At 43.0% G+C, this 16,511-nt stretch overlaps 1 protein-coding gene across 1 annotated transcript in view; it reads right to left on the bottom strand.

The window, feature by feature from the left end:
- LOC117055078 (contactin-associated protein-like 4) overlaps nucleotides 1-16,511 on the bottom strand; it is a 259,168-nt gene that overhangs the window by 62,891 nt on the left and 179,766 nt on the right. The window contains exons 10-13 of the mRNA XM_033164421.1: nucleotides 15,471-15,642; nucleotides 12,975-13,081; nucleotides 7,981-8,100; nucleotides 2,014-2,211 (exon numbers count right to left, since the gene is read on the bottom strand). Coding sequence (XP_033020312.1) covers nucleotides 2,014-2,211; nucleotides 7,981-8,100; nucleotides 12,975-13,081; nucleotides 15,471-15,642 — 597 coding nt within the window. The remainder of the gene's footprint in view (nucleotides 1-2,013; nucleotides 2,212-7,980; nucleotides 8,101-12,974; nucleotides 13,082-15,470; nucleotides 15,643-16,511) is intronic.

The following is a 16,511-nucleotide window of genomic DNA, read 5'->3' as shown; positions in this document are numbered from 1 at the left end:
AGTGGATTTCTGATTAATTTTGAAATGCTGATATTTACTATTTTTCTATATTATTTAAATGAATGCTGAATGTTATTTTATTTGCATATTGTATAATGTATTCTGCATATTGTCTTATGTATATGATGTTAGCAGCTCTGAGCCCGGCTTTTACAAATAAAATTTATTTATTTATTTATTATTAAAACTTGGTATACTTGTTTGTATAACATTATTCTTGTTTATAAAACAGAAGAAGAAGAAGAAGAAGAAGAAGAAGAAGAAGAAGAAGAAGAAGAAGAAGAAGAAGAAGAACAACAACAACAACAACAACAACAACAACCTAACAACCTGCCTGCTTCTTTACAATACTGGCATGTGTGCAAAAAGCAAGCAAAATGACCGTTCTCCACATCAAATGGGGTGCACATTTTGCGTGGTCGCGCACAGCCCCCTTAGATCCCACATCAGCACCTGGCAGTTCGGACTGGCACCACCTTCCCGGGCAAGATACCTGTGGTCTCCGCCTACCCCAGCAGCAGCCAATCCCGCCTGGGGAGGTGTTGCCAGGGGGATTGCCAGGTGGGAGGAGGGTCCACACAGTACACAATAGAGGGTGTAGCTTACCTGAGAAGCAGCAGTCGGATCCAGAGCTTCTCCCACCATCCACTCCCTCAATTAATGCTTACTTTACAGGTTAACCTCTTCCACAGGCACTCAGGCGCTGCTATGCCAAGGCCGCTGTTGAAGGGCCGGAAAGGAATTTCCCTGCATTGGCAGGTTCCGCCTTTCCTGTAGCAATTTGTCACAACTTTGGCGGTTGCAGGCCTTGGGCGGAATCCTTTAGTCATCTTTCTAAATGGGGGGCATGGGGTGGTGACTCCACGCCCCCAGTGCGGCGGCGATAACAGGGTTCCCGTTAAAGGGGCTTGGGGGGGGGGAGGCATTGGCCATACGCCCAGAGGTTGTCATTGCCCTCCCCCTCCAATGGCGGCAAACGGGGGACAGGCTATCTGCTTGAACACATTTTCTCCAGACTTAGCCCAATCCCCACACATGTTGGATAACCCTGAAGTTACCCAGACCCCCGGCTGGGGGGCTGGGAAAGATAAACGCCCAATGCCTGAGCCAAGGTCTTCCTACATCTGAATCTTAATAAAGTTGTGGCCAATTTTAATCCCATAGCACGTTGTCTTGTATCATTATTCCGCTAAGGGGCTGCATGGGGTTTGGGGGACTCCACCTGGCCACGCAAATCGTGCAGGGTAACTTTGGTCCTACAGCCTGCTATCGTAATCCAGTCAAAATCCATTGACGTAAAAGAGAAAGAAGGAAAAAAAGAAAACCAACTTCTCTACAGCCAAGGTTTTAAAAACCACTGAAGGAACCAAATGCTCCACAAACAGATGAAATCATTTCCAAACTGCAGGCAGACTATTGATCTCTATGGCATTTTTATAATGCTCTATTCTATTCCTGCAGAGTGTGTGTGTGTGTGTGTGTTTATAATCAGTGCAACTAATCCCTCAACTTTGTTTTGTAATACTTCTCTTTTCAGCATTTCATAAACAAGATAATGTGAAAATCTACACTGACACGTTTTTAATCACAAAAAGCAAGGGGGTTGTGGGTTGTGAGTTTTTCAACATCACTGTTGTGCCTCTGTTACCAAGATACAATCTATATTTACTCTGCTGTTGGCAAAATTTTAAAGTCCTTTACATGCAGGCCAGGAAGGAGCTTTGTTATAATTTCTGCTAAACAGTGGGATTAAGCGAGAAATTGAGTTTGAAAGTAGTTAATGCTTTGAATGAAGCTCATTATAAATTGACCTTGGTGCTTTTTCTGGTTCATAAGCTATTCAGCAACTTACAGGTTGGGGATTTGTTTGCTAAATCTTTTAAAAAGTTGTTCTTTTTAAAAAAGCAAACTATAGTGGCAAGATGCCATAACCTTGGCAAGATTAAATATCTGCAGTGGTTCGTTGAGTATAACACATTATGTAGCATAATAAGATTTGTCTGCCTTACTTACCTCGCTTATTTGAAAGCCGTGACTTTTTGCAATGGTAGGCAAGCTCTTGTTCACAGTGTTCTGCATGGTTAATTGTAGCCTGGAGCTGTTCTAGGTTGGCAGCATATTTGAAAAACACAGTGTGTGGGTTCTCTCGATTAGCACTTTTGACTCTAGTTAACTCGGTGTTGTTGTGCTGTATAACTGTCCAAGTGGTGTCTTGCAAAACAGACAGAAAATAGGCAGTCACATAAACATTGAACACCCAATATACACTTAGCAGTGCATAATAAACACATCCAAAGCAACTGCCTTAAATAAAGAAAAAATAATAATTTCCTCATGGCCCTTCCTTCCTTCCTTCCTTCCTTCTTTGGCCTGCACAAGTTCCTCCTGAATTAGGGTTTAACTAGGATAATTTCTAATGTTAGCAACAGAATTTCATCCTGCAGCATTTGAAAAAAGCTTCAATTCCTTTGTTTCCTCCTTCTATATTACTGGCGATGCTTCTATACATATTGAAGAAGACTCAAGAGACAAAGGAATGGTGAAATACTTATTGACTATAACAACAGAAGATCTACAAAACCAATTAACTGAATTATAAAAGAACAACCAGGTGGATTTCAAATAATCCTTACAATCCCCAGGGCATGTTAGCAGATGCATTCTGTGGCTCTGCAGCCAAAGAAGGAGAAAGTTCTCCCTCCTTGCTAGGTGAGCCTTGGGTTTGTGAGCCCAACATGCGCACCCAGGCCCCACTAGGCTGTGTTTGCCAAGGTGTGAGCACCAAGCCTAAAGGGAATCCCCAAGGGCCTTCCTCAAGCCAAAGGCTGTGGAAGGTGACCCAAGAGTGCCCTGAACCCAAAAATGCCTCAGGCTGCCTGTACACAAAGTCCTTGAATTCCCTGAACTGCCTGCATTAAACACCCAGCAAACTGAATAATTAACTCACATCGAAAAGTCAATCAGGACAACCCAACAGTGCTCAGCAGGCAGAAAATGAGGACTCCCAAGTGCCAATCAGGCGTCCTTGTGCCAAAACTATCCTACTCATTCCCCAACTAGGCAGCTAGTTGCAAACGGAGGGAGGATGCTACAAATGAGAAGATGGACCTGCTGGGAGTTGAACCGGCTTAAATACCCAGCCAGATGCTCCATCTTCTTGGGCCCCAAAGCCTCTGAGATCTCCAAGGTATCTACCCCTAGAGACAGACCATCTCACAACTTCCCCAGAAAGGGGGACTGTGACAACTCACCTTTGCTGGAGAGTTGGAGTGCCAATGATAGAACACTGCAGAAAAGCATTTTAGTTGCAAACATATTTACGACTGCACTGAGATTGTGAGCCTGATTCCAGTAATTTATTGACCCACACATGGATTCCTAAACAACAGCTTTTAAAAAAACCCTAAAAGAATATTGATGCAACTGATAATATCACGTTAAGTGTGGGGATTAGGGGTGGTGTTTTATCAGTGCACAGAAATACACATATAATCTTTGATGCATATGATTATATGAAGAATGCTATTTGTAGAATTTTATCAATGTCTGCTTGTGTGAGCCAGAGAGAAGACTACTGAACTTGCAAGAACTGAAAGCTGCAGCAAACACAAGAACTGAGAATCCACCTTTTGTAAACATCACCGTATCATTTGGAACTCAAAAATTAGAAAACTTTAGATGGGGAGAATTTAAGAAGCAGCGGTGTAGTTTTTTTTGTGTGTGGCTCCTGCTTGAGAAATACAAAGTCCTGAAACCTGCTGAGCACTGCTGAGTTCCTGCAGGAACTTGTTCTATAATTTTCTGGATTGTAAAAGAAGCTGGCTGGGCATAATGGTTATCCGTTGAATACGATTTGAAGAAAGCAACCAATCCATTCTGTTAAATATCATTTCCATAACTCGGTTTTGCACGTTAAGAAAATAATGCCGCTTCACAGGCATTGATATTTAAGGCTGCGAGCCTATACACGTTTAGCTGGCAGTAAGTCCCATTGAACTCAATGGGGCCGCCTTCTGAGGTGATTGCAATTGTTAGTTTGGGGGTTGACAATTGGGGGTTGACAATTTCCTCTAGATATTGCTATGGCATGCATTGTCAATACAGTTTCATCAGACAAAAGCATGTCCTGTGTATTGGCAAAGACCGGCGCTCCATTGCAGAACAGTGTAAAACAAATTACAGTGCTGTTTTTGTGAAAGCATTGACAGGGAAGGCTGCTTGCTGGACAGGAAAGTCAAATTTAGAACTCGCTACTCAGCATGTCTTAGGGTACATTTTGTCTAATTTCATTTTTTATTAGTTTATCATCCTTTGTCCTTGCTGGATTTCAACCTTATGTAAGAGCTCACTGCTATAATCTTAGCCAGTCCACTGAATTTATTTATAGCCGTCGTGTCTCCTAAGAAACTGAATCAATATTTTACAGTTAAGTGTTTTAACTATTCCGCAGGAACACCTTGCCTTAAGCTTCCTTTATTTATGGAAGCTTAGGAATGACTGGCAGCAAAAGGAATATTTTTTAAAAGGCATGTAAATCAGCTATAGCAGGAACGGGGAGATTTGTGTGGTTGGGTCGATACTTTCAAGGATGTAGAATTATACCCATTTACCTTGGAGCAAGCCTACTGAACTCAGTGGGAATTGCTTCCGAGTAAACAGAGATAGCTATGTCCTATAAAAAGTGTCCAGTAGACATCAGGTGAGCAAAACGTTGCTCCGTGTATAGATAGATGTAAAGTGTCATCTTACAAAAACGTTCCATGCACACATTTAAAGAATGAGGTAAGGGCACAGGAAGCTGCCATACACAGTCAGACCAATGGTTTGTCTAGCTCAGTATCTACAATTGTGGGAATACACTTTGTGGGTTCCTTTGAACCCGTGGTTATTTGTTTAATTTAATGATTATTTGTGTACTACTTTATGTATACTTCCTCACAAAAGTGAAAGTAAAAGTAAGGCTCAGTAGGCATTTTGCCACTGAGATCACTCCGCCTAAAAGTTTAGTTCCAGAGGTTTTTGAAGTTGTCAATGGTCGTTTATTCTGCTTCCCGCCTTTTTGGGGGGCAGCAACAGCATTCCTATTGGTAAATATATCGATCATGATGTCACACTTGGTTATCAATAAAAGGCTGAGGCTCCCCGCTTTAGGCAGATAGACAGCATTGAACAGCCGTTCAGTTCAGTCCTTTTGGTTTAGGGTCTTTTGTTGCTTATCTTCAGTTTAGTTCAGTTCAGTTAGTTGGGGTTTTTGGGGGCTGAGGGTTGGATGGGTTGGATGGGTTGGAAGCGCGTAAAGGTTTAGTTAGGTTTTAGTTTAGCATAGGCTTAGATCGCGGAAGATTTGGCGGTACAGATTTAGTTAGCCTTAGCATCGCGGAAGATTTGGCGGTGTAGGGACTTTTAGTTTAGGGGACTCTTAGAATAGTGATAGGTTCAAAGAAAGTCTAGAAGCCTATGCGGGTCAGCCAAAGCCATAAAAGAAATTACTGTGTCTGTCTTTATTTGGGGAGGAATTTTGGTTTTAAAAAACGTCAGGGGTTTCACTTAGTGCTTTTCAACAGTGTAGGAGGTCGCAAGTCATCCCAAGTTTAGTCACAAGGCAAGTCTTTTATTCCTACTCACTCACGCACCTTCAGATTTCAGCCTGGCGGACAACGGTGCGTCCCGTTCGCAGGCTTGGCCGGCGCCCGTGCATTTACGCATCTGAGGTGCTGGCCGCAGATCCCCAGCAACTGGAATCCCATGCGTAGGCGGCCTAGGCTTATGCATGGGAAGCTCCAGCACCGAATCCCCGCATACAATGACTGGCAGCAGCTCTCCATCCTTTTCCTGCCCTACCAAGAGATGCAAGGGATTGAACATGCAGAGGAGATACCCTATCAATCACTCATGGCCCTTCCCCATAGAAGGCAGGTCGAAAATGGGCAGTTTCAAGAGCTGCAGCCTGAAACCAGAGAAGGACATCTATGTTTCTGTACACAGTCTTGCCATCTGATTTGAAGCTGTGGACCTCAGGCTTGTGGTATTGAAAATGACCCCCCAGAAATAAAAGAGGATAGCAGCACCTCCCTTTCCATCTGCCCGAGAAGAAAACCGCATGAATATCAAATGACAAGGCAGTAGTGTAAGAAATTTGGGCATCTGCCTCCATGGCTGCTAGTGGGAAAAGGGAATACCAGTTGTGAGGAAACAGGGAAAGAAAACAAATACTGAAGATTCATCCTGTCAGATTGCATCTCTTGGTGAGGAACTGATCAATGAGATTTGCTTAATGTGTTGAATAAGGAGTGACTGATGAAAAAACTGGCAGCTGTTCCCTGGTATACAGGAATAAATCAAACTGCACTTTACCTCAGAGGGCTGGCCTTTTGACGGAGTTTAAAATCACCAGAGTGCTTAAATTGAACCCCTCTCCCCCTCTTTGACCAGGTCAAAAATTAATGAATAGTTGTATCTCCCTTTCTGTTAAGAGGCACGACAAAATTTGTGCCAATTTCAATGTACATGCACAGGGCACTAAAGGAAATAGAGAGGAGTTTGCAATTCTTGGCAGGCATTTCTGTGTTCATTAAGACACTGTCCCTTCCTTTGTGCTGTAAGCTCAAGGGCAATCTTCCGCTCTCCTTCCAAGTTCACGTTCTGAGCTGGAGAGGAGGAGAGAATAATTTCTACAGTTGCCTGGGGCTTCCCAGATGCTTGCAGGGTCTCAGCAGTCCAGTGCAACTGCAGGGACAATTTCTGCCTCCTCTCCAGTATTGAAAGAAACCAAATACCAGTATACTCAATGCATATAAAAATCTAAAATTAATCAAGGAGAATCATAGAATCCTAGAGTTGGAAGAGACCACAAGGGCCATCCAGTCCAACCCCCTGCCAAGTAGGAAACACCATCAAAGCATTCCTGACATATGGCTGTCAAGCCTCCGCTTAAAGACCTCCAAAGAAGGAGACTCCACCACACTCCTTGGTAGCAAATTCCACTGCTGAACAGCTCTCACTGTCAGGAAGTTCTTCCTAATGTTTAGGTGGAATCTTCTTTCTTGTAGTTTGAATCCATTGCTCTGTGTCCGCTTCTCTGGAGCAGCAGAAAACAACCTTTCACCCTCCTCTATATGACATCCTTTTATATATTTGAACATGGCTATCATATCACCCCTTAACCTTCTCTTCTCCAGGCTAAACATACCCAGCTCCCTAAGCCGTTCCTCATAGAATAGTCTTAGGATGCTAGTACCAACAACAGCTGCCATGGAAAAGAAACCTGTTCACAATCAGGCATTCCAATATAATGAAAGAAGTTATGGATAAATGCCTAGAATATGAATCAATGGCTGGATTGGGTTAATTCAAGTTCCATTGATTTCAATAGGATAAAGGTAAGCACACACTTAATTCCCCATTGGAATTAATAGGCCTTAAAAGTGCTTAACTTTGGCTGATTACAGCTGCAAAAGAAGATGCGCCCATCATTTTTGGAACACCCAGCTGTAAAAGGCAAATCAATAAAATTAAATTAAATCACCTGAAAATGACATAATAAAGACAAGGCAGAGGGGAGGATGCGTTTGCAGCACTATACATCATGTCTGAATGTACAGAAAGAAATCAAGTATTTAATAAACTCGACAATCTTTTCAGTAAAAGCTTTTTTCTCAATTCCTTGCATACTTGCGGTGCTAACTTCTCAAAAGTAAAACTCTTCAGAAAATGGAAATTGAGTGTGAGATAAACCCACTTACGAATGGTGCTACAGAGGGGGAAAACAGTAGCCTCACAATCTGAGCCTGCGTCGTTGCTGCAAATTTCCTGCCTTATTCATTTCCCAATATTCTGAGCTGAGAAGTCACCTTCATTCTGTTTCATTCTTTAAACTCACAATTTCCAAAATAGGTACACTTCATACTTGATACACTGTGTTTCAATATAATGAACATGCACGCAGAGGCGGCCATGAGTTAAGGGAGTTTATCACCTTACCTGTCATATTGCAATATACAAGAAATGGTCCCAGGGGGCCACTCCCATCTGAGTCGATATAGTAAAAGCCTGAAGTGTTCCCTCTGTGCTTATAGGCTTCACACGATTGCTCATAAATAGCTGTAAGAGAACGTCTTCCATCACAAACATAATGGCATTGTTTGCATTTTATCTGAAATGTGAACATTTGTCGGGGGGGGGGTCGGAATAGACAGCGCTAGGGCTGGGTGATAGCAGCTTTTCAACAGCCAAACATTGCGGTGTGGCGATATACTGCTGTGTGGAAAAAAAGAAGCTGCGTTGGGCCTCTGGTGAAACTGCCCCAGCTCTCACCTCGGGAACTGAGGTGGTTTCACCCAGGCACCCACAGGCTGGGACAACGCAGCTTGGTTGCGGCTCCTTTAACTGCTCATTGTGGCGTGTGCCAAACGTGCTCCCCTCAGCTGAACAGTTGCATGGAGCCCCCACGCTGCCGCCAGCTCATGGGAGTCGGCGCCGAGCTGGGGGCTCCTTTAACTGCTTGGCTGAGGTAAGGGCAGCTGCACACTCCTCAGTCGAGCAGTTTAAAGAAGAGTTTGGATTTGATATCCCACTTTTCACTACCCGAAGAAGTCTCAAAGAGGCTAACATTCTCCTTTCCCTTCCTCCCCTACAACAAACACTCTGTGAGGTGAGTGGGGCTGAGAGACTTCAGAGAAGTGTGACTAGCCTAAGGTCACCCAGCAGCTGCATGTGGAGGAGCGGGGACGCAAACCTGGTTCACCAGATTATGAGTCTACCACTCTTAAAGAAGCAGAGGGAGGAACAAGCTGTATCGGTGCCTCACTGGTACAGCTTTTTCTCCCTCTGCATCGTATGAGGGCAGATTGTGTTGGCGGTTTCACTCAGTGATATATCGCTGGTGAAACTGTCACCACTCCTGAGTTCCTCTGCTAGCAGCGCCGCTGGAGGAGGAAGAAGAAGAAGAAGAAGAAGAAGAAGAAGAAGAAGAGGAGGAGGAGTTTGGATTTGATATCCCGCTTTTCACTACCCGAAGGAGTCTCAAAGCGGCTAACATTCTCCTTTCCCTTCCTCCCCTACAACAAACACTCTGTGAGGTGAGTGGGGCTGAGAGACTTCAGAGAAGTGTGACTGGCCCAAGGTCACCCAGCAGCTGCATGTGGGGAAGTGGAGACGCGAACCCAGTTCCCCAGATTACGAGTCTACCGCTCTTAACCACTACACCACACAGATGCTGCCAGCAGAGGAACAGTGACGGTTTCACCAGTGATATACCGCCGATTGAAGCCCACGTCACGATCTGCTCCTCATACCAGTCCTGGGCGATATATTGATATATCGCCCAGGCCTAGACAACACATGCATTCAAATCTGAGGGGAACCGATGAAATTCACACATACAAAGCTGCACCACTCTTGGCATAAGTAAACAGCATTTACACTCCTTTAAATAGAAAATGACTGAGTGTGTGTTTCACTTCACCTCCTAAACAACAATGTTCGTAGTGGAAATATCCAGAGGTGGGTGGCCAATCATGCAGCGTCAAACAAAATGTGAATAATACAAAGAAACTTGCTTTGTCTCAAAATCACAAGGAACTGAGTAATAACCAAGCCACAGAACAACTCAAAACCCTGATCTGCTTTGCTGGAAAAGGTGGCAGAGCAGCCCTCTGCCTGGTTCGGCTGGCTTCCACCAGTGCAGGACCTAACCTGCCATGCATTTGCCAAAAGAGTCAGTCGGTGGGATTTGCCAGTGAAACAGGGCATTCCTGGAGTAGGGAAGGGATGGAGTTAAGCTGACTAAGAATCCACAGTGCATGGATGATGGTGCAATTATGCATGGTCTCTAAAATCTATTAGCTTCCATCCCCGTATTCTTCTGTGCCGTAACATCCATACCATGACACACAAGAACCTTCACATATTCACCTGCCGTAAAGATGGTTGACAGGGGATGGGTGGGGGCGGGGCTTCAGGAAAGTGAGATACATCCCAAAAGCAGTTTTAGAGGCACAGACTTACTGCATCTGCCAGTGTCAATATGTGCCAGAGGCATGGCCACTCCACTGATCATAATAATAAAACACCAGAGGCTTAATAGCATCTTCATCGGTCTCTTCTTGTGTCAGAAAAGGCCACTGTGATGAACAGCTATGCGATGTAAGGGTTTCAACAGGCAGCTATAACAGATGGTGGGGGCTGTTTTAGCATTGTTTTTTAGTCAAACGAATGGCTTCTTTCTGCCAGGACCCTAGCTCCGGGTCCAGTGATCTGTGTTCCCAGTGCAGCAAAACATTTCATCAAGCAACAACATGGAAGCTACGGGAAATATGCTTCAAGTTTAAAATCAAGCACACATTGCTTGACATTCGCTGCTTATGATCCTGGTCAATTAGAAGGATGTTTGCCCCCTCTCCTGCTTAGAGGAGCTGAACCAAGTAGCTCTCAAACCTTCAATTTAAGGTTCAATAAGCAGTAGCAGTTCTGGCTTGATGGTTCGTCATACACTGTGGCCGTCAAGTTCAAAAGGGATTATCAGCATCATCTAGATTTTTTAGCTTCATTTCACCATAAGGAGTTGTATCCTGAGTATGGCCCAAAAGTGGAAATCACAGGAGTTACCAACGATCGATGAGTGGCAGACAAAGATGGCGGAATATGTGGAACTTGCAAAACTGACCGGCAGGGTCAGAAACCAGGACGATTCAAGGTTTCAAAGAGATTGGAGTAAATTTGTGGATTATTTAAGATTGAACTGAGGAAGTTCGAAAACACTAGTAGGGTTGGAATAAACCTTTGACAAAGCTCAATAGACTTAAACTATAAAAAATGTGCGATAGGATTGGACTAGAAAACATGCTGACGAGAGGGAGGGGAGTCGCAGCTCGGCAGAGCAAAGATTTAGGTGTGTATGTTTGTAAATGTTTTATTTGATGTAATTTGAATTAATTGGAAAATAATAAAAATTGTTTATATAAAAAAGGAGTCGTATCCTGAGTAATGGCTTACTCAGAGTAGAACTCGTTGAAATTAATGGACCTAACAGCCATGTTCATTATTTTCAGTGGGTCTGACTAAAAGTCTCAGGGCATATTACCACATCAATTTTAAATTACCAGTTTTAAATTAAAACCAGTAAACAATTTACAATCAGAATAATGGGGAGGATCCTAAAAACGATGAAAGCTATTCAAAAAAGGTGCCAGACTCATATCTGTGGGGAGGGAATTCCACAGATTTTGACATAAAGTTACGAAAAAGGACTTCTGCATTCAGCCTTCCATTGACTGAGGTTAAAGCCACTCAATATAATCTACCAGAGCAATAACTCCACATCTAAGGTGCATTAGCTGAAATTTCCAAAATAACCCGTCACCATCTTACAATTATGCTATACAAAGCTGTTAATTTTTAAACGATATTGTGCAGTTAAAATTGTCGGTGTTTAGCCTGTATTTAACGCGAATGCATACCAAATACGATCAAATTGAAACTTTCTTTCAACGCAAAAGGAAACTTGTTTACAAATGAAAAAGGAAACTTGTTTACAAAAGGAGAAGTGAATAAGGGGGGATAAAAGAATTACGAAGAACAAAAAAACCTCACACGTTTTCTAAATTTCTTTATGCACGAGAACAATACAGTACAAGTTCTGAACACCGGGTGAAGCTTTTATCCAGAAATACAATCTGTAATTGTTCAAGCTTTTTTCCCTCCTAGGTTTTTAAACAATCAATGCTCTATGACAGAAACCAGATTGAAAGCTTCAGAAGGTAAGACTGCACTGTTGTTCTCTATAGAAAGCTTAACACAAATAGTAGTTTGGGATGCTGGCACAAATTCCAGCAACCCCAATCTGAATTCCAAGGTGAGCTAACCTGAGCCACATCTCATGGACTCATAAGTGAATGGAAGCACAATGATCCTTCAGATTTTGCACTTCTCCAGATTTTGTGATACTGTTCTTGGTTCTAAAAACGTACCAAAATGCATTTAAAACAGTGTAATTTTGGGTCCCATCACCTCCTGGCAAATAGAAGGGGAAGAAATGGAGGCAGTGAGAGATTTCACTTTCTTGGGTTCCATGATCACTGCAGATGGTGACAGCAGTCACGAAATTAGAAGACGCCTGCTTCTTGGGAGAAAAGCAATGACAAACCTAGACAGCATCTTAAAAAGCAGAGACATCACCTTGCCGACAAAGGTCCGTATAATTAAAGCTATGGTTTTCCCAGTAGTAATGTACGGAAGTGAGAGCTGGACCATCAAGAAGGCTGATCGCCGAAGAATTGATGCTTTTGAATTATGGTGCTGGAGGAGACTCTTGAGAGTCCCATGGACTGCAAGAAGATCAAACCTATCCATTCTCAAGGAAATCAGCCCTGAGTGCTCACTAGAAGGACAGATCCTGAAGTTGAGGCTCCAGTACTTTGGCCACCTCATGAGAAGAGAAGACTCCCTGGAAAAGACCCTGATGTTGGGAAAGATGGAGGGCACAAGGAGAAGGGGACGACAGAGGATGAGATGGTTGGACAGTGTTCTCGAAGCTACTAACATGAGTTTGGCCAAACTGCAGGAGGCAGTGAAGGATAGGCATGCCTGGCGTGCTCTGGTCCATGGGGTCACGAAGAGTCAGACACGACTGAACGACTGAACAACATCAACAATTTTGGGTATGTTTCGAAAGACATCCATGCAGATGAAATATATATTTAAGTACATATTTGTGATGGGAAATGTATATAAATACAGATTTAAATATGGGTTTTCATACAGATTTTTGTAACAACAACCCCTCTTAAAATATGATAATGCTGGAATGGGTGGCCTTCACAATTTCTCTAAAATAGAAGGCTATATGCATTTGAAAAAAGGAACAACCAACCAACCAAACAAACAAAAACACTTTGCAGTTAAACATTTCTCCTCTAATATGAAGTTTTTAAAAAATGTAATAGGTATAAAAATATAATAAATCACCCAAGACTTACAGTAATGGCATGTAGCTCCCATGTAACCTGTGTTTGCACAGCTGCAATAGAAACTATTCCAGGACTGCGAACATTCGCCACCATGTTCACAGTAATTGGGAAGACATCTTCAAAGACAAAAGGGAACATGTAAACATTTTGAATGTAGTTATAGAGAAGGTATAGTCAAAAGGTAGATCTCTCCAAAGTACAGCAGAATAGTATGCTAGGATACCGGTGAGGAGCGCTCCTGGATCCTCAGGCCCTTGGTGAATGCCCAGTTTGGGTAATTAAATTTATTTATTTATTACACAAAAATTTATACATCGTTTGATTGTGAAAAGGCTCAAAACTTTTCACAAAATATAGGATGCTAAAATCAAGAAAATAATACAACACAACTTTAAATTGTAGAAAAATTAATATACTAAAACAGATCCTAAACATCTGAGGTAGGCTTGCCTAAGTAAGGCAGTTTTTTACCTGAAGCCAGAAAGAGTACAGTCGTACCTCAGAAGTTGAACACCTCGCGAGTCAAACGTTTTGGCTCCTGAATGCCGCAAACCCAGAAGTGAGTGTTCCGGTTTGAGAACGTTCTTTGAAACCTGAACGTACGATGTGGCTTCTGCGGCTTCTGATTGGCTGCAGAAGCCTCCTGCAGCCAATTGGAAGCCACGCCTTGTTTTCTGAAAATTTTGGAGGTCAGACCGACTTCCGGAACAGATTCCGTTTGACTTCCGAGGTATGACTGTACAGGGAAGTTACCTGCTTGATCTCAATAGGCAGGGAGTTAATTCTGTGTACAGGGCAGCTGTCTACCAGCTCCATCTGGTATGCAGGCTGAGACCCTACCTGCCCACAGACTGTCTTGCCAGAGTTATCTCCGACTTGGACTACTGCAAGGCACTCTATGTGGGGCTACCTTTGAAGGTGACTCAGAAACTGCAGTTAATCTAGAATGCGGCAGCTAGAGTGGTGACTGGGAGTGGCTGCCGAGACCATATAACACCGGTCCTGAGAGATCTGCATTGGCTCCCAGTACATTTTCAAGCACAGTTAAAAGAGTTGGTGCTGACCTTTAAAGCCTTAAACAGCCTTGGTCTTGTATACCTGAATGAGCGTCTCCACCCTCATCGTTCAGCCCAGACACTGAGGTCCAGCTCCGAGGGCCTTCTGGCGGTTCCCTCGCTGCGAGAAGTGAGGCAGAGAGTGAGGCAGAGGGCCTTCTTGGTAGTGGCGCCTGCCCTGTGGAAAGCTCTCCCATCTGATGTCAAGGCAATAAGCAACTATCTTACTTTTAAAACACATCTGAAGGCAGCCCTGTTTAGGGAAGTTTTTAATGTTTAATGCTGTATTGTGTTTTCAATATTCGGTCGGGAGCCACCCAGAATGGCTGGGGGAACCCAGCCGGATGGGCGGGGTATAAATAATAAATTATTATTTTTATTATTATAAAAGTGTAGGTGTAGCCACAAGAAAGATCGAGTTCTTACAAATGCAGTACGGATATTATGTGGCGCCTGCAGTTGTGTCAATGATGCCGATCAAGAAGCAGGAGCAAAGTCACACTTCCCTTTGCTGCTCTCTGCAGAGGTTAAACCTCAGGGCAACCAATGTCTACTCAGCTCCATGGCCAAGGTCCATGGGCTAACAAATAGCTAAAGAAGGAGCTTTGACGGAAGAGAACATCATATGTAGTTATTTCTGACTACATGGTAAACATTTTGATTCAGCCTTAGAAACAGATGGAAAAGCAGATCTTGTATTTGTCACCTTTAAATGCATCACGTAGCTTAAAAGGAAAAAAGCCATGTACTATAAATAATCAGAAACTCCTCTGCTAAAGACCACCTTGACAATGCATAATTTAAACGCAACAGTTTAATCTACCACATACATCTTAATAGAAGCTAATAAATATGTGGGGTGATACAAGCTTGGAAGGAAATTCTAATACTTACTTGAATGTTTTCATCTGGCAGCCACAAGATCTTGGATCTAGAGACATCTAATAAATATCCCTAGGCCATCTATAGGTTTTCCCTAGGGGGATTGATGCAATCAGAGCAAATGCATCTGCTTTCCTCAGTGTCTGAGGATACACAGACTTCAGAAGACATTTACCGAACAATTTTTGCCTTTAAAATAACTTTGGTCTGGCTTACTAAATGCACCCATAGACTGAGAAAGCAGAAAAGCAACCCAAAGGAAGCACAAAAGTAAATAAGGATCAAGAAACTGTTGGGATGGGGCAGGGGACTTGGCCAAGAATGGATTTATTTCAGGGCAAAAGCAGCGGTCAGGAGAAGGAATCGGTATGCCCTCACCTCCTGAAGGACTGCTGCTACAAATCACTCTTTTCAGGGAGAAGCAGCTGCCAGGCTAACACTTTTATGTGGCCAACTCATATGAGAAATAAAGTCCAGAAAGGAGAGCAATTTGAAAAGAGCCAAACATTCAAGCATTAGCAGTGTTCAAAGTTAATACAGTCCACCGAAAAAATGAAACCGTTCTTACCTGTCTATAATGCCACACAAATCTATCTGAAGGTCACTGAAGTTTCCCATTGAGTTCTGTTGAACTGAAATTAAATCCACTGCATTGTTATCAATGGAAATCAGTTTCATACACCCAAGGAAACCACCAATTGGATTTTTACATTCTGAGCTGTTGGCATTAGAAGGACATCCTGGAAAAAATAACACATAAGAAAGAGTTAACTAGGGGGGAAAGGCTACTCTAAAGCACACAAAAAGTAGCTATTTCCTACAAAAGAGACACCAAACTTTGATTCCTGGGTATGTTAAAGATACCCAAAACTTCATGCAGGTGAAAAGGAAGGGAAGGGGTGTGACTGATCTCACCCACTTTTGGCTTGGTCCCACTCACTGGTGATCTTTAGGCAGTATTCAGAGGCATAGTGGTAGAAATGGAAAATAATTCTCTGATAACTTTTGTACAACATCTAACCGCAGGCATTCATGTTTACTTATGACCCACAAGAATAAGCTGAAAATATTGGTCACAGTTTAGAAAATTATATAATGATGGCTCTCAAGAGCTCGTACAAAAGGAGCTGGCAGCAGCTCCAAATCTCTCTGCGGTCCCCTGACCCTAAAACTCCTTGAGTGTCACTCTTGTGACATATCAGGAAATCCCATCACAGTCACAGTTCCACTTCTTCACTAGAGAGGCAGAGCCAGTGATTTACACAACATGTTTTAATGGTCTGCCTTTGGGCAGCAGAGTTACAAGTCTGAAACTTAACATTCATTGATTAGAAATGTGCAGCCTAGATGTCAGGTCTCCCAGTGGGGAACTGAACCTTAGAAATCATCAGGCATAACTCAGTTTTTGGATATCACAGGGCGCAGTGGCCAGACAATATTACTGTTGTAACTAGAGTAGGGACATAAAGGTCTCAGCCAGAAACTATAAGACCAGCACCCCTAGTAACATGAGTAACAGGGCATCATGGACATGCCTCTTGTGGTCTGAGATACTCAGACCATATAGTGGCAAATGTTTTATGGCCCCTGGATGCATGTGGGATTTTGC

The sequence above is a fragment of the Lacerta agilis genome, chromosome 11 (assembly GCF_009819535.1).
Source record: "Lacerta agilis isolate rLacAgi1 chromosome 11, rLacAgi1.pri, whole genome shotgun sequence".
Taxonomy (NCBI): domain Eukaryota; kingdom Metazoa; phylum Chordata; class Lepidosauria; order Squamata; family Lacertidae; genus Lacerta; species Lacerta agilis.
This window is presented reverse-complemented; position numbering and strand designations above follow the sequence as displayed.